A 24,795-nucleotide genomic window follows, 5' to 3' on the forward strand; every position below is an offset into this window, starting at 1 on the left:
GATCTGGGGAAGGAATTGTTCCCTGGCAGGGTGGGCAGGGGCTGGCATGGAATTCCCAGAGCAGCTGCTCCCTGGCAGTGTCCAGGGCCAGGTTGGACATTGGGACAGTGGGAGGTGTCCCTGCCCATGGCAGGGATGGATGGAATGAGGTTGGGCAGGAAATAAATTTAACCAGATGAAGTTTGAGTTCAAACAGCTCCAATAGCAGATGGAAAGGGGGATTTCCAGATTGTTTCCAGGCCAGTGGCCGGGGGCCATGCCCAGGGAGCCTCACAGGAAATGAAGGGGCTTGGGGCACTGGGTGCAGGGCTCGAGCACCCACAGAGCTGGGCACTGCCCCAAACCACTGCACCAGGCAGTGATCCTGAGGTAGGACATGTGTCAAAAAAACATTGGTAGAAGTCAGTAAATACATTTATTTATAGACTTCCCAGGACAGTGTCCAGAGCTCTGTGTCCATGTGAGACCACAACTGCTCTGCACAACTCCCTGACAGGAGGGGACAGCCGGGGGGGTCGGGCTGTGCTCCAGGGAACAGGGACAGGAGGAGAGGGAACGGCCTCAGGCTGGGCCAGGGCAGGCTCAGGGGGGATTTTAGGGAAAATTTCTTCATGGAAAGGATTCTAAGTCACAGGCTGTCCAGAGCAGTGGTGGAGTCACTGAGGGAGTTTAAAAGACGTGTGGATGTAGCACCTGGGGACATGGGTTCATGTTGAGTTTGGGGAAATGGCTGGACTCACTGGTCTTAGAGGACTTTTCTTCATGATTCTATGGTTCTGTGACCTCCACAGCCCAAACACCCCCATGCTCTGGGTGCAAGCTCAGTTTCACCAAACATCACATCATCCCCTTGGTAACTCTCCCCAGGTTCCCCAGCTTCCCTGGGGGCTCTATCCCCCCTTTCTCAGCTTCCCTGGGGTCTCTATCCCCCCTTTCTCAATTTCACTGGGGTCTCTATCCCCCCTTTCACAGCCCAGACACACACAAGCACTGACGGCAGCAGCAGCCCCACCTTGTAATATTTAAAACAATTTTATTCATGAAAATATGCTGTACAATGCACTATACACAGTTCTTTACATTGCCACATACACAAACTCTAATAGCACAACCAAGAAAGTTACCATTGCCTACGATAGATGCGTGTGAGAGATGACGCCTCCGAGACCCTCCCCCCCAGTCTGTACAGTTATAAATAGAGGGAAAGGACTGACCCAAAACCACCGGGGGAACCAAGCTGGGGGGCCCTCGGTGTCCCCCCACACCAGCTCCAGGCAGGGCAGGGCAGGGTGGGAGCAGAGGGAGCTCGTGGTCCCCAGAGGGGCTGGGGGGATGGAGGGAGGGGGTGATGGAGAGGGGAGGATGGAGCTCAGTGAGGGGACATGAGGTGGCCTCGCTGATTCCAGAGAGGGAACCTGGCGCCTCAGCCATCCCGGACAGTGACACAAAGCCCTGGTGTCCCTTTCTCCACACTCACAGTGGCGGGGGGGGGCAGAGCCATGCCAGCCACCCCCAGGACCCCCACAGGCACAGCCCCAATACCCCCACTCCATCAGCACCACCCGCCTGGACACCACAGCCCCACATCCCCAGGGTGCTGCAGTGGTGCCAGCCTGTGCCACCTGTCCCTGCAGCCCCCCTGTCCCCGAGTCCCCGCAGCTCCGGGGTGTCCCAGACCGGGGACTCCGGGGGTGTCCGTGCCTGCCCCGCCACCCCTCGCCCCGCACGACGACAGAACACACGACGTTACCAACACGACTGCACCGCACACACGACAACCCCACGGTCACGAACCACGACGACAGCTTGGCGAGGGGCCGTGCCCACGCAGCGGGGCAGGGGCGTGGGGGCAATGGGGAGGGCACGGGACAAGGGGACACTGTCCTCCTGCTGCTGGGGCGGCTCCCCCGGCACGGTGATCGTGTGTGTGACACCCAAGGGGGCTCAGGGACCCCTCTCTGGGGGAATCCCACCTCCAAATGCCCGATTGCTGCCCGGCATGATGGGGTGCTGCTGGATCTGTGCCTGGAGATGTGAGGCCTGGAAGAGCCAGGTCCCCTTCCCTTTCTCCCATTCCTGGGGAGCAGAGGCCCCTGTTTCCTCCTGCCTCTGGGTCCCTCACACCCACGTGCTGAACTGGGGGGGTCAGGGATTAAATAGCCATTTGTAATCAGTTTCCAAGGATTTGAAAGATGCCTGAAACGAGAGGTGGTGTATAAAAGGAATGCGGTAATGATCCTGACCAAAGAATAATCCTTTTTAAAAAAGCATTCAAGAAAGATTATATATAATAGAATATATTAAATTCTGTACATGATCAAATAATGTAAACATAATTAATTAACTTGTAAGAATGTCTTTAGAGACTGTGCCTGCCGTGTGCCCTGGGTGAAGGTGAGTGGTGGCACATGGGGCTCCTCTGTCACGCTCTGCCACAGTCGTGTGGGTCAGGAGAGGAGCAGGAGGTGCCACCCATGGGTCCCCCTGCCCTGACTCAGGGCAGCCACGCTGTCCCCGTGCCTGGCTGGGACCCAGCACCTGCTCCGTGGCAGAAGAACAAGGGAAGAGCTGGGCTGGGAAAATGTGCTGGTTCAGTGCACTGACCCTGCTGCAAACCTGGGCTGGGGGTCAGAGAGAGCCTGTGGGGCCCAGGAGGAAGAAGGGCTGAGCAGAGACCCCACGGGACAGAGCAGCAGCTCCCACCACCTCCTCCCAGCCCCTCCATCATCTCCATGCTCCTGCTGCCCCCCTGCCTGAACCCCTCCAAAACCCTGCTGCTCCTGGAAGCTGTGCAGGGACATCCGTGTCCCATTCCTGCCCCAGGGAGCAGTGGGGTCAGTTTGAGGTCCTGACACACAGCAGAACCACGTGTGAATCGTGGTCCCCATCCCCACAGAGCTCCAGCCCCTGGCAGGTGGGTGCATCCCTCTTGCTGACAGCTCCTGGATCAGCTCTCCTGGCACACCAGGGGTGGGCAGTGAGACACTGGGACAGGCATGGTGGCACTGACCCATCCAGGAGCCCCACAGCCCTGGCTGGGGGCCCTGTGGCACCTCCCTTAGCAATGTGGGTCACCCAAGCTTGGAGCAGGAGGGACCCCACACTGCATCCAGAGGCCTGGCCACCACATCCCTCCCCTTCTCACACACACACAGCCCCTCCTCGAGGATGACCCACATCACAGCCCCCCAGCTTTCACCCCATCACCCAACACCCTCCCTCAGCCAAGCCAAGACGAGCCATGTGATGGGACACAGCCATCAGCACTGCCCATGGCCTCTCTCTCCTCTCCCGAAGCTCAACCCTTTCTTCCTTCCAATGCAAAAACTCAATGGCAAAAGAGTGCATGAAATCAAATAAATATGCCCCCCTCCCCGCCCCTGCGAGCTGCCCCTGAGCCTCCAGCTCAGGGGACCCTCGCTCCCAGCAGGACCCCCCTGGAGCGTGCCCACCCTGTCCCTGGCAGGGGCTGCAGCCCTCGCCTGGCACCCTCAGGTCCTGGGGACTGCTGAGATGCTGCTCCCAGGGCTGCTGACTGCACATCATCACCACCCCCTTGTCACTGCCCGGAGCCACACGAGGACACCTGCAGGGGAGGTGGCCTGGGGGTGTGGGCTCGGCAGAGCTCTGATCTCCACCAGGACGAGGGGTCATGAGCCCCCCCTTGCCCTGGGGCAGGGTCCCCACTCCTGACACTTCTACCCAGAGGACTCATTTCCCAAGGTGGCTCAGAGAAGAGTCCCTTCCCAGGGGGGATGCCCATGTGGGGAGGGTCCCACATCACCACACCATCAGCCATCACCACTCTGCCACCCAGCCCAAGGGCAAATCAAACTGGCACCATTGCCATGGGGCACTGGGACTGTCTGGAAAGGCTTTCACTGCCTGCTCCCCCCCTGGATCTGCCTGGCTCCAGCTGCCTCTCCCACCCACCTGCCCTGTGTCCTCCAGAGGATGCTGGCAGGACCTGCAGACCGGGCACACGTGGGGCTGGGGGTCCTCCCCCATCTCAATATTTGACCCTCTGGTTTGTGTTCCGTGTTCGACCTCAAGCTCAGACCGATGGCTCTCGCCCATCTTAACAAACAAAGGCAGAAGAGAAAGGAAAAAAAAAAGTTAGTCTCAATGTTCCCCTCGTGGCTTCCCAGTGGCGAGCCTGTGCCAGGGCAGGCTCACCCGGGCACCCAGCTCTGGTTCGTGGGCTGTGGCCCCCCGGGCAGCGCGGGCACGTTGAGCCCGTTCTGCGGCGGGAGCGCCGAGTCGAAGTTGAAGTCCATCTCATCGCTGTCCATAAAGTCATTGAGGATGATGGACTCCACGTCGCACTCCAGGCTCCCGTTGAACATGTCCAGGTCCAGGTCTGCTGGGAACCTGTCTTGGCCCAACACGGGGGGGTGGACGGCCCCCGGGTAGGGGCCCTGCAGCGAATCCAGCAAGCTCATGTGTGCCCCTTGGTTATTAGCGTAGGAATGCAGGTGCCCGTGGTGCGGCATGGCCGTCATGCTGCACGAGTCACTGGGCAGGCTCATAAGGCTGACGGGATTAGCTAAGGCACTGGTGTTGACCGCAGGGTGGTGGCCGGCTGGTGACGGGTGGTACAACGCGTTGCTCTTCATCAGAGAGCCCGGGTGGGGCGGGTAGGAGGACAAGCCCTGCTCCCCACCCCCGCACAGCAGCGGGTTGTGTCTGTGGCCACGGGCCGGCACCATGGGGCTGGCCTGCGGCAGGGGCAGGTCGCCCCCCGGGACCATGCTCTCCTTGTGCGCGTAGGAGATGGAGGAGAGCAGGTCCTGCAGCGAGGCGTTCCTGTAGGAGCTGACGGGCGAGAAGGTGGCCTGCTTGTTCTCCTGGATGGTCTGCATGGGCAGGCGGCGCATGAGGCTCATGGCCGGCTGGCTGTAGATGGTCCCGCAGTAGGTGTTGGAGGCGGCCCCCATGCTGGAGCACTTGGAGTTGAAGGTGAAACTGGAGCTGCGCTGCCGCAGGGCGGCCGGGGGGAGCTGCTGAGAGGGGCTCATGCTGTAGCCATCCTGCAGGTCCTCCAGCATGCTCTCCCCCAGGCTCTCGTTCAGGCTGATGGTGCCGGTCAGGTCGGTCAGCCGGGGCAGCTCCACGGAGCAGCGGGTGCTGAGGGAAGGAGACATGGTGCTGGAGGGGCTGGGGTACATCAGCGGGGATGAGGGCGTACCATCATCCTCCTCCAGCTCGTCGGGCTCGTGGTTGGCCATGATGGGCGAGAGGCGGCCGCTCAGCGTGCTGGCCGTGGAGTTGGCCCGCGTCCGGAAGTCCGCCCAGGCATCGTACTCGTCGCTGGCGTGGGACACGGGGCTCTCGGACCACTTGGCTTGCTGCGAGGACGGGCTGTCCTCCCCACGCTCCTGCGTCACCTGCAGCTGCTTCTTCTTGCTGGCCTTGCCCTTGATGCGCAGGAACTTGCTGTTGTTGTCCATGGACACCGCCCTCCGCCGTGGAGTCTTGCCCGTCTTGCCGCCCTCGGGGTTCAGCATCCACCAGGAGCTCTTCCCGGTGCCCTCGTTCTGCACGCGGATGAAGCGGGTGTGCAGGGACAGGTTGTGCCGGATGGAGTTCTGCAGGGACAGCAAGGACAGGGGGAGGGTCAGCAGCAGGGACAGCACCCCCGAAGGAAGGGATGCTCACGGGGCTGGGGGGGTTCATGGGGCACCGTGGGACACCTGGGCTCCATCCCCTGGGATGTCTGAGCCGGAGGGTTTGGGGCTGGGAGAGCTCAGCTGGCAGGTCCCTCCCACATCCCGTGGGTCAGAGCCCTTTGCTGCACCTCCCAGCTCTGTCTTTGGCACAATTCCTGTCGTGGCAGGGACAGGGAGTCTCTTTAGCACATGTCCCAGGGACCTGCAGCAGCCAGGGCCAGCTCTCAGGGGGCCTTCGTTCCCTGGCAGGAGCCTGCAAAGGGACAAGGTGAAGAGGAAACAAATGCAGTGACAAGGACCACGCACAGGTCCAGGGCTTCTCCATCCCTCCCAGCCCAACCCCACTGCGTACCCAGCACACCCCACGGGATGCTCCTAGCACAGCCAGCGCCTCTGTGGAGATCCCAGCCCATCAGCTCCACAGGCAGAGGGAATCCCTTTGGGCACCGACCCTTTGGAGTGGACTCCAAGCTCCTTCCCCTGCCTGGCACCATTCAGGATGTGCTCTCCTCCACGCTGTGCAGGGCACATCAGCACCACCACAGTCCAAAACAACCTGCTGGCACCATGTAGGACCCTGTCCCCAAAGGCCTGTCACCCCGTGTGAGCAGGACTGGGGGCCCACAGGGAGAGGCTGTGGCTCCCTGCATGTCTGGCTCTGGTGACAGGGACACATCCCCTGCCCAGGAGACTCGGGTACCACAGCACTGTGGGTCTGCAAACCCATCACACTGGCTGGGGGCTGCTTCCAGCCTGGACACTTCTGGCTCCCTCATCCACATCCAGCACCTCGGGGTTTCCTGCTGAGAGCAGCCTTGGCTCTGAGCAGCTCCCTGGCTGGAGCAGGGGGCACATCCCGACAGAGCATCCCCAGCTGTCCCTGCCCCACGGGGTGACAGGCTGGGGTGACCCTGGGGCGATGCACTCTGCAGCTTTGGCCTGGGGAAGAGAGGGGGTGAGGACACGAGTGCAGAGTGGGAGAGGAACCTATAGAGGCAGCCCTGCAGAGGTTCTGGTGGGTGAGAGGCTGGACATGAACCAGCCCCTTCCTGGGATGGAAAAAAGAGAAGAGGCCAGCAGGGCAAGGGAGGGGATGCTTCCCCTTGGCTCTTGTGAGACCCTCACCTGCAGAGCTGCCTCCAGCCCTGCAATCCCCAGCACAGGAAGGACAGGGAGCTGTTAAGGCTGGTCCAGAGGAGACCATGGAGATGCTCCAGAGCTGGAGCCCCTCTGGAGCCAGGCTGGGAGAGCTGGGGGTGCTCCCCTGGAGAGGAGAAGGCTCCAGGGAGAGCTCAGAGCCCCTGGCAGGGCCTGAAGGGGCTCCAGGAGAGCTGGAGAGGGACTGGGGACAAGGCATGGAGGGACAGCACACAGGGAATGGCTTCCAGTGCCAGAGGGCAGGGCTGGATGGGATCTGGGGAAGGAATTGTTCCCTGGCAGGGTGGGCAGGGGCTGCCATGGAATTGCCAGAGCAGCTGTGGCTGCCCCTGGATCCCTGGCAGTGCCCAAGGCCAGGCTGGACATTGGGGCTGGGAGCACCTGGGACAGTGGGAGGTGTCCCTGCCCATGGGATGGGATGAGCTTTGAGGTCTCTCCCGACCCAAATCAGCGTGAGATTCTCTGGCCCCTCCCTTCTCTGCTGACATGCAGCTCATGGGATGCCACCCCAGCTCCCTGTGCCTCAGTTTCCCCAGAGGAAAAAGGGAAGATGCAGAGCCCAGGGAGGAGTCTCAGTCTGCAGCACAGGGACCCTTCCCCCAGCTCTGCCCCAAGGCTCGGGGCTGCCCGGGGGCTGCTGGAGAGGGGAGGAACCTCCCCAGCCCTTCCCAGCTGCAGGAGGGACACAAGGACCAGGACGGGGAGGAACCCACGGTACAGGGGAGAAAGTTTGGTGCTGGTGTGCTGTACAGTGGAATACTAATGAAGAGGCAAGTGAGCTCCAGCCTCATCTATCATATTATGTAATGGCTTACTTCTCTGCACTTCATTTATTTGGAGATTGCTCCCAGGCTGGCTCCTCGCCAGCAGCCACCAAATCCAAGTCTACAGAAATCAATCTCGCACTGACTGATTAAGCCGTGTTTAGAACTAATTGCTCCTTCGTGTGTGGGGAGAATAAATTACGGGCTTTAATTTCACATCTTTAAAATGCAACTGCAGGTATGGGCCAGCCATTAACCCCTTCCTGCACGGCTGGGGAGGGGGCCCAGGGGGTGGCTGGGACGCAGCTGCCCAACCAATGCTCACCACCTTCAAGCAGAGCAAATCAGGCCCTGGCCAGCTTTCCTGGCAGGGAGAGTCCCCTGACCCTTCCAGCACCTCTCCTTGAACCACAGGATGATCCAAATTCCCATCCACGACCCAGCCACCGTTCAAGCAGCAGGGACAGAATCCCAGCACGTGGTTGTCACTGCTCTGCAGGGCCAGGGCCACCAGCGAGCTCAGCCCCACGGCGCTGCCCTGCACCCACAGACCGTGGGGAGCTGGGGATGCCAAAGCTGGGCTTGCTGGAGTGATGCCCAGCCTCTGCTGGGCCCCTGGCAGGAGTGGGGACCCCCCCCATGGCCACAGTCCCTCCCTGCCAGCACTGCCAGGTCTGCTCAGCACGGGAGGCAGGAGATGCTGCAGCCTGTGCAGCAGGGATGGAGCTGCCATGCAGAGCACGGGGAGAGGGGATGGGCTTTGGGGATGTCACAGCTGGATGGGGGTGACATTCAGCATCCTCTGCCACGGCCCCCTCCCACCCCAGAGGGAGCACAGGGCACCCTGCACCCCCCGAGGCAGGGGACAGGGCTGGCAGGGTCAGGCTGCCCGAGGGAGGGGAGAGAAGGGGAGGCTGCTGCTTCTCCTGCAGCCGAGCTTCATTAAGAGCCAGAAGACAGCAGCAATTAAGTGCAAGGTGCAGCACACCCGGCTCTCTCCTCATTAGCACCCCGACATGCTCGGCTGGCCGCGGCTCGGGGCACACGGAGCAGGGCTGGGGGCTGCGCTGGGCGGGCCAGGAGCTGATTAACAGCAGCCAGGCAGGCACTTGTCACCCACGGCCACCCCGGCAGCCCCCGGGCATCCAGAGTCCCGCAGCCCCGCTGGCAGGGACGCACGGGTGGGGACACACAGGGGACAGCGGGGCTGGCAAGCCCCCGTGACAGCAGCTGCCTTGGCAGGGGTGCCCTGGGGTCAGGAAAGGATGGTGCCGGTGCCAGTCCGTGCCCTGCAGCGCTTCTTACAGCGACCTGTACCACTGCAGGGCTGGCCGGCCGTGCCTCCCTCCCCGTCCCCTCTGTCCCCGTGTCACCCCAGCCCGCTCCGATGGCTCAGCCCCTCTCTGTAACCCGGCCCCACACGGCCGAGCACCCCCGGTACCCAAAATCCAAACAGCACCGGGCAAGGGCATCGGTCCCCAGCTCACAGCCAGCCCGTGCCAGGGGTGACCCCAGGGTGAGCCCCGCACTCCCCCGCAGCTCTGCCAGGGGAACGGGGACGCTCTGGGGAGCAGGAGGTGCCGTCAGGGCTGCAGGTGCACCGGACCCGCTGCTCAGGGCGAGGCTGAGCCCGTGCCAGCCCCCAGCCAGCAGCTGCCGGAGGCTTTGCCAAGCTGGAAGATCCCAGTGCCATGGCGGTGCCCGTCTGCCGGGGGCTGGTGCTGCTGCGGGGGGCTGTGGGCACCCACAGAGCCCCTCACCCCCCTCCCGGAGCCCTCCTCCGGCGAGCCTCATTGTCAGGGGAACAGGCAGTGTGAAATCGGTCTGATTAGCAATTAGTCCCATTGTAAAAGGATTAGCCGGACCCATTGTTTGGGAGAGTGACTTGACTGTCAATGGGCATCTGGCAGCGATGATGATGATGATGATGATGCGGTGGGAGCCGGAAGCCGTTCCCCGAGGCCGGGCTCCCGAAATGAGCATCGACCCCCGAGATGAACCTCAGACCCCGAAATGAGCCACCAGACAGGTAAGGGACCCCAAAACAGGCAGCGCTGCCCATCCCCACCCCAGCAGCAGCTCCCAGGGTCCCACCCCAGCCTTGGGGTGCCCATGAGAGTCGGGGTGCAGGGAGTGGGGCTGAACCCCTCTGCGTGCCCTGAGGAGAGCAGGGTGCAGGAAAAAGGGGCAATTCAAGCCAGAACAGGCCCTGGCCAGAGCTGGGGAGAGAAAACAAGGTGTCTGTGTCCCCCCCATCCCTGTCACATCCCCTGCACCCCTCTGCTGTCCCCACCACTGTCACCCCTCCGTGCCGTCTGTCCAGCACCAAGGGTTTTCCAAGCAAACTCACCACACATCCCACACCTGGCAGCCCTGCTCTCAGAGACCCCCGTGGTCAGGGTCTGTCTGTCTGTCTGTCTGTCCAGGCTGCTGGGCCATCCAGCAAAGGCGCCCGTGGGTTGTTACCTGGGGGAGATTCTCACACCGTTCACAGGAGGAAGCAGAAACGGGGACAGGGCAACAAAAGCTCTGCCAGCAGCACAAGGACGGCTCCAGAGGTCAACTGATGCTTATTCATTTCTTGCACATAAAAATTGCCACTCCTGGAAGAAATATTCCAGAAGGCAGAGGCTGCCAACAGCCTCAATGGGGCTTCATCCCTGGGGATGATGTACACGGACCGTCAATGGTGACAGCACCAAAAACATCATATTCACCCTAAAAATGCCTCTGTCTGTGGTCACCGGCCACCTCCTGGCACCATCCCCTGGGCATGGGCAGCCCTACTCCCTGCGCTGGTGTCACCACCCTGCCCGGAGCAGCCGGTGGCTGAGCACAGCCCTGCAGCACTGGCATGTGGCCACCCCGAGTGGGACCCTGGCCTGTCTGGCAAGCAGGTGGCAGCTGGCACACGCTGGGAATGGCAGGCACCCTGGATGCTCGTGACAGGAGGGATGGCCCGTGATGACAGGAGTGGAGCCCGTGCTGTGCCACAGGCAGGCAGCAGTATGAGACCCCACACCCCCCCGTGCCTGCTGGGGCATCAGCCCGACCCATAGCAGCCCAATCCACACCAGCCCCACACCATCCTGACCTCACACTCACACGGGTGAACCCAGCAAGGGGAAGCCCATGGAGCCAGACAAGGGGTGGCAGAGGGTGGCTGTAAATTCAGCCCAATGTGTGCTGGGGTTCCTCCAGCCCCACACCGGGACCCCAGCCCCACTGAACCCCACCAGCCTCTCTGCTGTGAGCAGCCCTGTGAGCTCCCCCCATCCCACACAATGCCTTGCTGGCACAGGGCTCCTCTGCAGCCTGGGCACTGCCACGCCCCACAGCTTGTCAGGGTGTCACTGCCCCACAGCAGCCACCATGCTGCCCTCCACGGTGCCCTGTGCTCACACAGCCAACCCACAGCCAGCCCCTGGCACTGCCCCACACACACCCCCATGGCAGCCCTCTGCAGCACCCCGCAGCAGCCCCGCTGTGCCCCACAGCATCTCACAGCACCCCCCTGCACGGCTTCAGCAGCGCCTTGGTGCCCCATGGCACTCACAGCCACACCCACTCAATGCCCCATAAGCTCCCGATCCCTTCAATGCCCCATAAGATCTCCAAGCCCCTCAATGCCCCGTAACGCACTCAGCCCCTCTCAATGCCCCATAAGCTCCCCCAGCCCCTCGCTCTGTCTCAGCCCCCCACCAGCAGCTGATGCTCAGGTCCCGTCTGCCACATCCCCGTCGGGAGCCGGGGCCGTCCCCCCCTCCCCGGCACGTCCTTGCCCGGGGCTGGAACGGGGCAGGGGCCGCGCGGTGCCTCCGGAAAGGGCACGGCAGGGGCAGGGGGAGGCAGGGGCAGAGGGAAGCAGAGGCACGGGTAGCGGGAGGCAGGGGCAGGGGGAGGCAGAAGGAAGCAGGGGCAGGGGGAGGCAGAAGGAAGCAGGGGTAGGGGGAGGCAGCCGCCCCCGCCGCGGGGGTCTCGCCGGCGGCGGCGAGCGCAAGGCAGCGCGTTCGGGTCATTGCTCCGGCTGAGCAGAGCGGGGCTGACGTGCTGCTAATTGAACCAAATGCCCATTAGAGGCGCCAGGGGCCGCGGCCGCCCGGCCCCGGCGCAGGTGTCTGACACGCGAGGAGCCCGGGGCGGCACGGCCGGAGCATCCCCGCCTCCCCCCCGCGCTCCCAGCGCCGCCGACAGCTCATTAGGGACCGCTAATCACCCCCGAGGAGTGCGCAGAGCCGAGGGACAGCTGGGGCTGGCGGGGTCCCCGTGCTCAGCCTGAAACCTCCCTGAGCATCCCCCCAGGCCACTCTCTGAGCCACCCCCTCGGGGAGCGGGCAGGGGTCCAGCCTCTGTGGGGCACGCAGACCCGCGATGCCATGTGGCTCCAGACAAGCTCTGTACCCTAAAATGCGGGATCTCACATCATGGGGCCAGGGTGTGCCACCCCCTGCCCACGTCCTTCTGCCATTCCCGCGGCTGGAGGATGGCGTGTCCCAGACCAGCCTCTCCTGGAAGAGAAGGTCCAGGCAGGAAACCACCACCCTGACCCTCTGCCAGCCCCATGCCGACCCCCAAATCCAGACAGCGCCGGCTGTGGCTGCCCGGGCTCCAGGCTGGTTTCAGAACCAGTACAGGTGCTGTGGAACTGGATGGGTCCCTGGGGTGATGCCCATTCCCTGACTGGCCCCATGCTGGTCCTGGCCCATCTCCACCGCACATCCCGGTGGTTCTCAGTGGGTCTGACCCCACTGAAGCCCTGGTGCACCCCCCAGTGCAGCCCCCCTGCACCCCCTGGCACGGAGCTGCCCCTCACCCCTCTGCACTTGGCGGCTGAGGTTGTTCCAGTTGTCCCAGTGCTTCCCTTCCCCTGCTGAGCACAAGCAGTTCCCAAACTCACCAGAGACACGACTGACACCCATCAAACACCCACGGCTCCCCATGCCCCCAGCAGCCCCCATGGCCAGCACTCGCCTGGCACCCCCCCAGGGACACCAGGGCACCCCCACACTGCAGCCTCCCCGCCCCCCGGGCTGGCACAAAATCCCAGGGGGACACCCCACGGGGGGTGTTTGGATCAGCACCCAGGGGTGAGACCCCCTGCACCTCCCCAGGCAGGAGGGAGCTGGCAGAGGGCACATTGGCCACACGGGGACACCCCTCATGCCCAGGCTGGAACCAGAATGCCAGTGTGTGTGGCAGAGGTGGCACACACAACCCAGCACCCCTCTCCCAGCCCTGGGACTGTTGCTGTTGCCATGGCAGCTGCTTTATTTTAGCCAGCTGCCATCACTCCATGTCCCCTTCGAAACCAGGAGCATCCTCCCTGCCCTGGGGAGAGCCCAGGGACACCTGCAGGGCCCATCCCTGTGGAATGGCTTTTCCTTGCAGCCCAGAGGGGACAGACACAGCGCCAGCATCTTCTCTCTGGTCAGTGGGGCTCACACCAGTTCAGCCACCAGGTCCCAGTGAGGTGGCTCAGGGGATGGGTCAGAAAACCACAGAATCTCCCAAGCTGGGAGGAACCCACTAAGATCATCAAGTCCAGCTCCTGGCCCTGCAGACACCCCAAAAATCCTAACCTGTGCCCAGAGCGCTGTCCAAATGCAGCCCAGGGGGAAGAGGATGGATGATGGATGATGGATGGATGGATGGATGGATGGATGGATGGATGGATGGATGGATGGATGGATGGATGGATGGATGGATGGATAGAGACAGAATTAGGACTGGTATTAAGTGATTTCAGTATTGGGGTACACCTGCACTGGCAATCCAGCTACTACAGCCTGCACACCCTTGCCTTGGGCTCTCCTGATGGGGCCAGAACAGCCCCAAACCCTCCCTGGCTGTGCTGGGGCTCTGTGTGACACCCTCTCCTCCAGCCACAGCAGTTCCCAGGCTGGTTCAGGACAGGAGGGTCCAGAAGAGCTGGACCCAGCACAGCTGGGAGAGGTCCCACCACCCCACAGTGTCCTGCCCCACCACCCTTGAAGCAGTGACCTGAAGGGGCAGAAGAGGAGCCCGGGGGTGATGAGGAAGGCAGTGATCCCTGGGCACCCTGCATGCAGAACCACACCCCTGGGAATGCCCCAGCACCCCCTCCTGCCCCAGGCACTCCTCAAAGGGCTCATTAGATCAGAGCAGAGCTGTGATAATGAGCAGGCACACGATTCCCTCTGGGGACACAGGCAGGGCTGGGGAGCTGGGGACGCCCCTGTGGGACTGGGGGATGTTTCAGGAGAGCCCAGCCTTTTCCCACTCCCTGCAAAGGGGCAGGAGCCCCACAGAGCTGTGGGCACACAGGACCCAGCTGCAACCTTCCCTGGCACCAGGAATATCCCAGGGACACTGCCCAGGGGCACAGAGATGGGCTGGCCCCACACCCTCCCTGGCTATGGGGTCCCTGCCTGCAGGGACAGCCAGGACCCCTGCCCACCTCCTGTCTGCCCCCCTTGTGTCCTGTATCCCTGCCTGGAATGCTGCCAGAGGGAAGGGGGTTAGGGACCAGCAGAGCTGGTGGGTTGCCCATCTCAGCTCTGTAGCCCTGGCATGGGCACCCACTCACCCTCAGAGCTGGAAGCAGCTGAGCCACCTGCCCTGGGCAGCTGGCCAGGGGACCTTTCAGTGCCACCAGGCACAGCACTGCCTTGGGGACTCGTGCCAGATCCCACTGCCTGCCCAGCTCTCAGCCAGCCCCACGGAGATGCTGTGGGGCAGTGGGTGCTGAGCAAGAGGGGGGCACAGGCTCAGACTCTGCCCCTCCCTTCACAGCAGGAGCTCCAGCCCCAGCAGCCCAGCTCGCCTGAGGTGCCACCACAGCCAGAGTTGCTCTGCAAGGTGCCCCATCTAGCTAAGGGACATCAGCCCCCCAACTCTGGGGACAAAACCCACCCTCAGCACTCCCTGCCCATCCAGACTCCCTCCAACAGGTGAGGCCAGGTGAGATGCCTTGGGAAGACCCTCTCCAGCAGCAGTCACTTACCCTGTAATGCTCTAATGACACCCCAGAGTTGGCCACCAAAATAGCTGCTCTAAATCACCCAGAGCTGCCATGTAATTTTTGCATGAAATTACAGGATTTTTTCCCCTGAGTTCAATTTCCTCCACACCAAGTTCTCACCACAGCCAAATCATTAAAGCAGCTGCACTCCCTTTTCCTCGGGTACCACTTTATCTCCCTGCTGGCTGCCCCCCCTCTGCTGGCACTGGGGCTGGGGCTGCCTGGGGACAGCGGGTGCCCCAGAGCCCCCAGGCACTGAGAGAACCCAGAGCTGCTCCCAATCCAAGTCAAGGCACACCAAATCCTGCCGAGGGGGGCCCAGCACCCACCAGGGATGCAGGAGGTGCCCCAAGCAGGATGCTGAGCCCCCAAGGGGGGTTCCAGCCCCAGCAGGCAGAGGAGCTGCTGGTCCCATAAGGGAACCTGCCCAGCTCCTCCTCCTCGCCTGCGGGAGGAAGGGGGAAGCAGGAGACTCAGCCTGCATCGTCCCCTGACCCACAGCGATGCTCAGACACCCATGGGGGGTGTCCCCTCTGTGTGGTGCCATCAGACACCGTCTCTGGGCCACCTGGCTCCCCAGGAGGGACACAGCCACATGTCACCCTCGTGTCACTGTCCTGTCCGAGTGCACTGAGCACACAGCCCAGCAGGAACCCCAGATCTGGGGCGGTGAGTCCAGCCCCACCCTCTCTGCCTGTTCCATGGAGCTGTCCTGGTTTCCAGCCTGGGAGCTGCCTCAGAGCCAGGCTGTTCCCAGCAGAGCAGGGAGGGCTGGGCAGGGAGCCATGCACCAGAGCACACGGCTTCCCTGGCACTGACTCTGCTCCAGGGGCTCCCCCGTGCCCCCCATCCTCACCTCTCCCCTGGGAGCAGCCCCACAGGGGTGCCCCGAGTCCCTCTGTGCTGTGGCCTCCAGCCACAGAGCTTTCAAGGAGCCATGGAGCAGAGCCAAGGCCTCTCCAACGCCTGTGTCCCTCCAGGAGCCCCACAGGACTGTGCTGGCTGCTGGAGCAGGGACAGGCTCCCCGTGGCCTCGGGGCAGCTCTGGAGAGCAGGAGCTGCTTTGGCCGTGCATGGAAAAGCCTTTTGCTTCTCAAACAGAGAATCCCAGAATGGTTTGGGGTTGGAAGGGACCTTAAAGCACATCCCTTTCCATCCCCATCCATGGGCAGGGACACCTCCCACTGTCCCAGGTGGCTCCAAGCCCCAATGTCCAGCCTGGCCTTGGACAATTCCAGGGATCCAGGAGCAGCCACAGCTGCTCTGGGCACCCTGTGCCAGGGCCTGCCCATCCTCACAGGGAGGAATTTCTTCCTGCAAGAGATTTCATCCCACCACCAGCAAGCACAGATGGCAAAGGCTTGGGAGAACTCAGGGCTCTCAGCCCTGAGGGGGATGGGGACAAGAGGGGTGGCCAGGACAGCAGGGACATCTCTGCCACCAAATGCCCTTGGCTGAGAGATTCTTCATGGAACAGTTTTATTTAACGAAAAAAAAAAAAATTCCCAGTTGCTCAAGCAAACGAATGTTTGTACCAGTTTGCAGGTTCCAGGCCCAGAGGGTGGAGCAGGGGAGGGTTCAGTGATGCCTCTAAGGGAGAAAATCCTCACCACGGGGACCTGCTGTGCAGAAATGTGGCAAGAAGCACTATTTAAAAAACATCTCTGAAAATAAGGAGCAGTTTCCAGCCGATGGTGGGGTTGAGTCCATCTGGTGAAGCCCATGGCACCCCAGCAGGCTCTGGGCTGTCCCTGCTGTCCCCAAGGTGCTGTTCAGTGCTGACAGCCCAGCCCAGTGCAGCACACACCGTGGGCCCCCTCCTCACTCAGCCTTGTGGGACTGCACATCCCCCTGGCCAGGGCCAGAGCCAGCACACACTGAAACCTCCAAAATCCTTCAAATCATCCCTGAAGTGTTCCAGGCCAGGCAGGACAGGGCTTGGAGCAGCCTGGTTTAGTGGAAGGTGTCCCTGCCCATGGAACGGGGTGGGACTGGATGGGCTTTGAGATCCCTTCAAGCCCAAAACAAGATGCTGTGAAAACACCACATAACTCCCTTTTTTTCTACTTTCACATTAATTTTTTGCACTTGTGCACAGGAAAAGGAGGGCAGGAGCCCCATGTGCCCAGCACAGCCCCCCTGGCACAGGCAGGATCTGGCTGCTGCAGGGAGTGGAGACCCCCAGGGTCACCCCCTTGGCAGAGGGGCAAACACTCCCACCTGGAGCTGGCAAGGGATGGTGACAAGGAGGCGGTGGCACGAGCTGTCACCGGTGTCACCATGTCCCTGCATGGCCAGAAATACAGAGGGAAGTGCCTCATGCTGCTGCCTCTCCTGGCCCAAAGGTTCTGTGTCACGGCCCCACAGGGGGATGTTGCAGCTGAGATGCCCCCGAGTGCAGCACCCTCTGCCACAGCATCTGAGGGACATCACACACCCCAGAGCAGCCCTGGAAAGCAGTGCTGACCCCTGGGTCCCTCTGCCGGCCCCCTCACAGAGAGGGGGGCTCAGCTGCCTCACACCCACACAGACCCTGGGGTGAGATGTGGGGATGGGCACTCCCAGCAGGGCTGAGACTTTTGTGTCACTCAGCCTGTGCTGCTCTGTGCATGCCCAGCCTTGCACAGACCCTGCTGGGAGAGACAGTGACACACGGGGGGTGACAGAGACCCCTCCTGCCACCAGCCCACGTCACACACCCCTCACATCTCAGAGGGCACACCCACACCAGCCAAAGGCACACAAGTGGGGCAAGGTCACCACAAGGCCCCAGGGATGTTTCTGAAACTCCAGCCCCGTGGGAAGGAGGGACACCACGTCCTTCCACCCAGCCCAGGACTGCTGCAGACACGGGAAACTGAGACAGGGAGGGGGTGGTGGCAGAGAGGGACAGTGCTGCAGGAGCCAGCCCTGTGGTGGCCACCTGCTGTTCCCCCCAGGCCAGCCCAGGCCACTGCAGACACCCCCCTTCCCACCCTGGAGGGGGTGATGGCACCCTGGGGTTCTCCCCAAGGGTGGGGGGTCACTGGCATGGCAGGTGGGGTGGCTGCTGTGTAGGGTCCAGGGGGTGAAGAGGGATGGGGAACCCATCCCTGCTGTGCCCCGAGGAGCCCCCATTGCAGTGCCCTGGGGTGGCACCCACAGCCTGGGGGGGTTCTCAGCCCCTGTTGGGTGCTGGGCAGGAGCCAAAGGCAAAGGTGTGGTAGGGTACGTGTAAAAAAACATCCCAGGGGCTGAAAGAACAACCCCCAGCCCTGCACCAGCCCGGGTGGGTCACAGCCCTGCGGTGGGGTGTCACACACTGCTCTAGTCACACCCTCATGGCACAACGTGCACCTAAAGCAACAGCCCCCCTGTCCCCCCTCCCTGTCCCCTGCCAGCCCTGCTGACTCAGCTGACCCCTTTTTGTTTCCTTTGCTCTGCACCTGCTGATGACAGACACCCCCCCCCGCCGCCCCCGCAGCTCTGGGCTGGTGTCCCACCAGCCTGTGCTTACTCACAGCACAGGGAGCCAGGAGGAGCAGGAGGGGAGGAGGAGGAGGGGAGCCTTCCCTCATGCTCAGCAGCTGCCCAAGGATGGGCTTGAAGGCCCCCTCCTGTGCCCCAGAATGTGCAGGGCCCTGTGCCAGGGATAAAACCCTCCCTGGCAGGACAGTCACACACCCCAGGGCCCCCCAGGCACTGCCAGCACCCAGCAGTCTCCAGGCACCCACTGAGCACAGCTCTGCCCGTGACCCGTGTGGCTGAGCCCGTGGACCCCTGGTGTCACCTCGTGGATCCTGGGTGTCACCCCACAATCCCTATTGTCACCTGGGCTCCTGGTACCACCCCACAGACCCCTGGTGTCACCCACAAACTCATTTGTGAGCCCTGTGAGCACAGCCCCACCGATGGGTGGGAAAAGGGGGGCTCAGCAGGATGGGGTGGCTGGATCCCCTCAGTGCTGGCAGCGTGGTGCTCCCGAGGGGGTCTGTGCAGGAGAGGGGATGACTCCCCAAAAACCACAGTAGGGCCGTGGCTCCCAAAAAACACCCCAGAGGAGCTCCCAGCCCAGCACACGGGGCACAGCACAGGATCCACGGGGAAATCCTGGCCAGTGTTGCACTGCAGGCTCCAGTTTCATCCAAACACATTCCCTGGGCAGGGCTGAGCGCTGCCGCCTCGGCAAGGGAATTTCCTGGCTCTGCACCCACTGCTGGAGAAAGCAGCACTTGGAACTGCCCATCCTGGGAGGCTCCCAGCCTCCCCCGCCCTGGGAGCTGAGCCCTGATGCCACGGGGCTTAGGGGGTCCCCCTGGGACATGCACTGGGAGCAGGGGACATGCCACTGGGAGTGGGGGACATGCCACTGGGAGCGGGGGACATGCCACCGGGAGTGGGGGACATGCCACTGGGAGCGGGGGCCATGCCACTGGGAGTGGGGCAGGGCAAAGCTGTTCACAGAGCATGGGGGACACTTGACACTCACCCCCGGATGGGCTCATAGCATGAAGGGCATCATCAGCTGCAGGAAAGCACCCCAACTCCAGCCTGTACTGGGATGCTTAACCCACCCCACCAGTGCCCTCCTGCCAAGTTACCCCGAGGTGACCAGGGAAGCCCAGGAATGACCAGCTGTGCTGGACACTTGCCAGCATCCCATGGCTACTCTTCCCTTGGGAACACCAACTGCCCACACGCCCAGACACAGTCCCCAGCCCCGTGTACAGGCACAGAGTCCCCAAGCCTTGCTTTTGCTCCCACTCCTGAGCTGCCCATGGCTCCCCACACTCGGCACCTGCAGTGAGCAGAGTGTGGGCTGAGCTCTGTCGTGACAGGCAGGGTTGCCTGCTCCCCCAAATCTGCCAGCCTCGTGCCTCATCCTTCCATCCCTACCTTAGAAAGAGCAGCTCTGGGACTTGTCAGATTGTCCCCAACCACGCAAGGCCACCACGGGCCCCACACCAGCACGGCCCTCCCACCAGTGCTGTCAGGTGGCAAGTGGCTGGGCACAGCAGAAGGCAGCTGGGGACCCCCAGTACCTGCCTGCCAGAGCTCCTGGATGCTGGGTTACCCGGGAAACAGGGCTGACATCGCAGGGGATGCAGGGAAACTCTGCCCGAGGTGTGCAGGATGCCATTGCCGTTGCCAGGGAAACAGCAGGCGACATCCTGCAGGTAAGGTGGGTGCTGGGGTGGGGGCCTGGCAGTGCAGCCCAGCTTCACCTGCCTGTGGTCCAGCAGATTGGGGATTGTGTCCTGTGGCACTGAGGGTACTGAGGTTGGCTCTTCCATTGCCATCCCCCTGAGGAGGAGGCCATGAGGAGGGGACTTTCCCCTTGGGGACATTGCCACCCTGCCTAGGGCTGCTCTGCTGGGCTGGTGGAGCAGGGACAGAGAAGTCACTCTGCTCTCTACCCCCATCCTGGACCTCCACAAAACAACATTGCCCTGCCTACAGCTCCTTCCCTCAGCCCATGGGCAGGGGCTGACAGCGAGGGAGGGGCAGCTTTGCATCCCCTGCCACCTTCAGCTCAATCACAGCCTCTGTTTTTCCCTTCAAGGGCTCAGAAGCACCAGGAACACTTCAAGATTTTTCCCCAGTGTCCCAAACTCTATCACCAGGGATGCACCATTACCCTGGGCAGAGTGTCCCTCTGCCTCTGAGCGCTGTTTGATCACACAGGGCGACAAGAAAGCCACAGCTCTGCCACTGCAGTGGTCCCTGGGCTGCACCTGCACGGGCTGAGGCAGGACACAGGGGAGCTTCCCACGGGCAGGCAGCAGGATGCAGGAATGCTGCCAGACCAGGCACAAGCTCAGCAAGACCAGGGGGAACAACAACCCAGGGGGGCTGCTGGGGCACGGGCAATTCGTGGTGCAGCCTCTGACCCCCAAGCACGGCTCTGGGAAGGACTCAGCCAGCACAGGCAGCCCAAGGAGGAGGAGGAGGAGGAGAGGAAGCAGGCTGGGGTCACCCTGGGGAGGCAGCGGGATCCCTGTAGGCTGCTGCAAAGCAACAGGAACACAACAACCCCCTCCTGCCTGCCTTGGGGGAGTTTGCCACCCGAGGTGGAGCAGTTTTACCTGTAAGGGCAAAAATTACATCAGCCAGAGCTGCCGAGGCAGCCGGTCCTGGTCCTGCTCAAGGGACGATCCGGATCCACCCCGCACTGCCACGGCCCCACGGGGCCACTCAGATCCCGAGCACTGGAGATGCTCTGGGCCAGGCCCTGCAGCACCCTCAGTTCTGTTTTTTATTGCTGATGGGTTTCTCTGGAGCAAGAGCCCCCAGTAACCTGTCCCCTACAAACTGGCAGTGATGCCTTGGGCTGTGGGATCACCATGGCAGGAGCTCATGGCCCCAGGATCTTCCCCAGGTCCACGCTGCCAGGGGGGGTTTGTGTGTCAGTCAGAGGAATCAGATATGTGGAAATAAAACTATCAAAAAAGGTGTCTGGGTAGGTGGGGGTCACAAAATGCCCAAAAACGGGCAGTAGGAACAGTGCTCAGAGCACCAGAACAAACCAGCTCTGGACTGCAGTGACAGTGCCCTGAACCCGGGCCCAGGAGCCTGAACCCATCCACAGCCCCCCCTGGATGTTAATTTTAGGGTGATCCTGGGAGGTGGGGGTTGCAACAGGGCTGGAGCAGACGCCAGGGCGGGGGATGGAGGATGACAAGGCACAGGGAGGAGGTGTGGAAGCCACAGGAACTCACACATCCCTGCAGGAAAGCAGCTTCTCACCACTCCTTCCCTCTGGGAGCCCATCCTGAGGGGTCTGAGCACCGGGGGTCACACCTCAGCACCCCTCATTTGGGGGTCCCCAGGCTTTGGGCACCTGCCTCTGGTGCCAGTCTGGGTACAACACCCTGCCTGAGGGTGTCCCTAGAGGTGGGGGCGACAGGACCGCCCCCCCCATCCCACCGATGCCCGGGGGTAGCCCTTCAGTGGCCACCCCTACCCGGGGGCCCCCAGCCGCCCCCACGCCCCGCCGGCTTCGTGACACGGAGCTGTAATTGAATTATCCTGAATTAGCCGCTGCTGCCCGGGCAGCGCCGCCTGCAAACCATCCTCGAATTCCTGGGCACGGCGCCCGCTCCCTGTCTGCATCCCGGCCCCCCTCCCTGCGCTCAGCCAGCCCCGGCAGCCCCGAGGCTCCGGCCGGTGCCGGGGGGGCTCACAGCCCTGTGGAGGAGGATGAGGAGGAGGATGAGGAAGGCCGGGGAGCCCCCCGTGCCTGTGCCCGGGTCAGCTGCGCCCTGGCAGCCCGAGCCAGCCGTGCCTGCGCCAGCTCCCTCCGCTACAGAATGTACCGAGATGCGGCGGCCGCGGCCAGGGACACGATGTGCTGCTCCCCGCTCCAGGCCCTGTTTTTCCTGGCCGGGCTCCTGCTCCGCTGGCGGCCGGGCTCTGTCACTCAATGCAGCTTTTGTTCGCTCCCCGCTCGCCTCCCTTCACACCTCCATCCCACCCCTGCAGCCCTCGCAGAGCCCTCGGGACCCCGCTGTGACCGTCCCAGCCCTGGCTGTCCCCAGCTGTGACCGTCCCAGCCCTGGCTGTCCCCGTCCCCAGCCCTGGCTGTCCCCAGCTGTGACCGTCCCAGCCGTGACCATCCCCAGCCCTGGCTGTCCCCGTCCCCAGCCCTGACCGTCCCAGCCCTGGCTGTCCCCAAGCCCTGACCGTCCCCTGGCCTCTCCTGCGGCTCTTCCAGCGCCTCCATGGGATTTTCCCCTTCCCACGAGTGCGGTCAGGGCTGCTGGCAGCGCCTTCCCAACCCCTCCTGAGCAGCTCCCAGATGCCAAGCCCCAGCAGGGAGGTCACAGTCCCTCCCCTCACCCTGCCCACAGCCCCATCCTGCTCTGGGCACACACTGGCAGCCTGTGGTGATGGTCCAACACTCGCCCATGGGTGTTGTGGGGTGCAGGGGGGATGTCCCCCCACAGTGCCAGGCTCAGTGCTGTGCCAGCCCCACCACTGATGCTGTCCCAGCTGTACAGCACTGCTGGCCTGCCAGGACCTGCAGAGACCCAGAGCCACAGGGTGACACCAATCCACAGTGGGGATCTGGGGAGGGTGGGAGATGGAGCTGCTCACACAGAGCACAGCCTTCAATCCTGTCACCCACTGGAAAATGGGAATTTTCCACTTAACTGCCAGAGTGCAGGGATAGATGGGATATTGGGAAGAAATTCATCCCTGTGAGAGTGGTGAGGCCCTGGCACAGGGTGCTCAGAGAAGCTGTGGCTGCCCCTGGATCCCTGGAAGTGTCCAAGGCCAGGTCGGACAGGGCTTGGAGCAACGTGGGATAGTGGAAGGTGTCCCTGCCCATGGCAGGGGGCAGCACTGGATGAGCTTTAAGGTTCCTTCCAACCCAAACCAGTCTGGGATTCTGTGATTTGAGGTCCAGTACAGAAGCTGATTTCAGCTTCCTGATCTTTAAACATTTCTTATGGTAAAAGCAAAAGAGCCCCTATGATCCCAAACTGCCAGTATCCCATTTAACCACTGGATTTGCCTCCTGCCTGCCCTTCTCCTGCATTCCCCTTTCAGCCACTTTACCACCTGAGTCCCCTGACCCAGCACGTCTGGCTGCCAAGTAGGATCTGCCCACTGAGCACGGGGGCAGTCAGCCCTGGGACTGGGACCCCCCCAGATCAGTAATCCTGGGGCTACACCAACAATGCAAACCCTCCCCACAACACCAAAACCATCCCCCCAAGCTCTGGCATCTTGGGAATCACCTGGCAGTGCTCCCTCCATCCCTGCCCACAGCCAAACCTCCTCCATCCCTCCATCCCTGAATCTCTTCCCCCTCCATGTCCCCACCCCTCTATCCTCCATCCCTCCCTACAGCCCAGGAATAGCCAAACCCTCTCCCAGTCCCTCCACCCCATTGATTAAGCCTGGTGGCATCACTCCTGTATCCCCAAGCCCTTCTATTCTTGCCCCCCCCTCGTTATTTTGCAGCTGCTCTCTTCCCTGGCAGCAGGAGGGGGGTCTCCCCTGCATCCGTCTGGCAGCTCAGCCCCTGTCGCCACGGGGGCATTAGCACCAGAGCTGCAGGGAGCTCCCCGGGGAGAAGTAAGTGGATCAAAGGGTTTTAGCAGCAGACGGCTCCCAGACAAATCTGGATCGTCTTCAAGGCAGCCACTTGCGGCTACAAATGCACTTTCTGCCTGCAGCTCCCCAGCCAAAAGTTTCACACCGGCTTTAGTGCATTTAACCCCTCGCTGCTCCCGACCCCGCAGCCAAATCCCGGCTGGATGGAGGGGCTTGACCCGCCCTGGAGCAAATCCAGCCCTGCAGGAAGAGCTGCATTTGTGCAGAGACCCCCTAAAAGATGGGGTGTCCTGAGCCAGGCAGTAAAACCAGCTCAGTCCCTCATCCCCGGCACAGTGACAAGGGGGACACTGAGGCACAGGGGTGGGGGAGAGGCAGGGCGATGGTGCTGGGGGTACCTGCCCCTCCATCCCCAACCCTTGCAGCAGCTTGCAGGTGACAAACTCCCTCTCTGTCCCACCCCACTGCCCCCACCCACAGCACCCCCAAAGCCAGGCAATGCTGGGGGGGCAGCTGGGGGCAGCAGAGCAGGGAGAGGCTCTGCTGGAGCCATGAATTATTCAGGGCATGAGGATAATTGCTGGAGCCCCCTGTTCTACTCACTCTCCACATGCAGGAGCAGGATTTGGGCTGTGGGGAGGGCTGGAGACAGGGAGGGGGGTCCCAGGGACCATTGCTGGCCCTGTTTGCCCAGGGATGTGTCACCATGGAGGTGCCCCAGTGAGGCAGGATGGGACCCCAGGCATCTCTCCCCTGCTGAGGAGCCATCCCAGCATCTTGTCTGGGGGGTCCTGCCCCAGACCCCTGCTGCTGGGTACCTTGCTGGGACCTTGTTGGTTAAACCAGGAGCCAGACTGGCCCCCCTGCAAGCAGCCACTTCCCAGCCCTGCACCTCACACTGCACAGTCCAGACCCCAAATCTCCCAGCCCAGCCTTCCCACAGCACTGCACCCCACATCTCCCCACCTCACTGCCCCATCCCCAGCTGTGGGGTCATCCCCTGAGACCCACACGGGCAGAGAGGTGTCCCTGACCTCAGGGGCAGGCACACAGGTACCTCTGTGCATCCTGGTGGTAACTCCATGTCCCCCCACACTGGGTCCCCACCTCACAGCCCCCCAGTCAGTGACAGTGTCACCACTGGCACGGGGGCCTGGCACGA

The 24,795-nt window shown here is 62.5% G+C and overlaps 1 protein-coding gene across 1 annotated transcript in view; it reads right to left on the reverse strand.

Annotated features, from left to right (window-relative positions):
• Nucleotides 1-1,013: 1,013 nt before the first annotated feature.
• FOXO6 (forkhead box O6) overlaps nt 1,014-24,795 on the reverse strand; it is a 35,793-nt gene continuing 12,011 nt past the window's right edge. The window contains exon 2 of the mRNA XM_014881334.2: nt 1,014-5,588. Coding sequence (XP_014736820.1) covers nt 4,173-5,588 — 1,416 coding nt within the window. The 3' untranslated portion in view covers nt 1,014-4,172. The remainder of the gene's footprint in view (nt 5,589-24,795) is intronic.

This window comes from Sturnus vulgaris, chromosome 24, assembly GCF_052056855.1.
Source record: "Sturnus vulgaris isolate bStuVul1 chromosome 24, bStuVul1.hap1, whole genome shotgun sequence".
NCBI lineage: Eukaryota > Metazoa > Chordata > Aves > Passeriformes > Sturnidae > Sturnus > Sturnus vulgaris.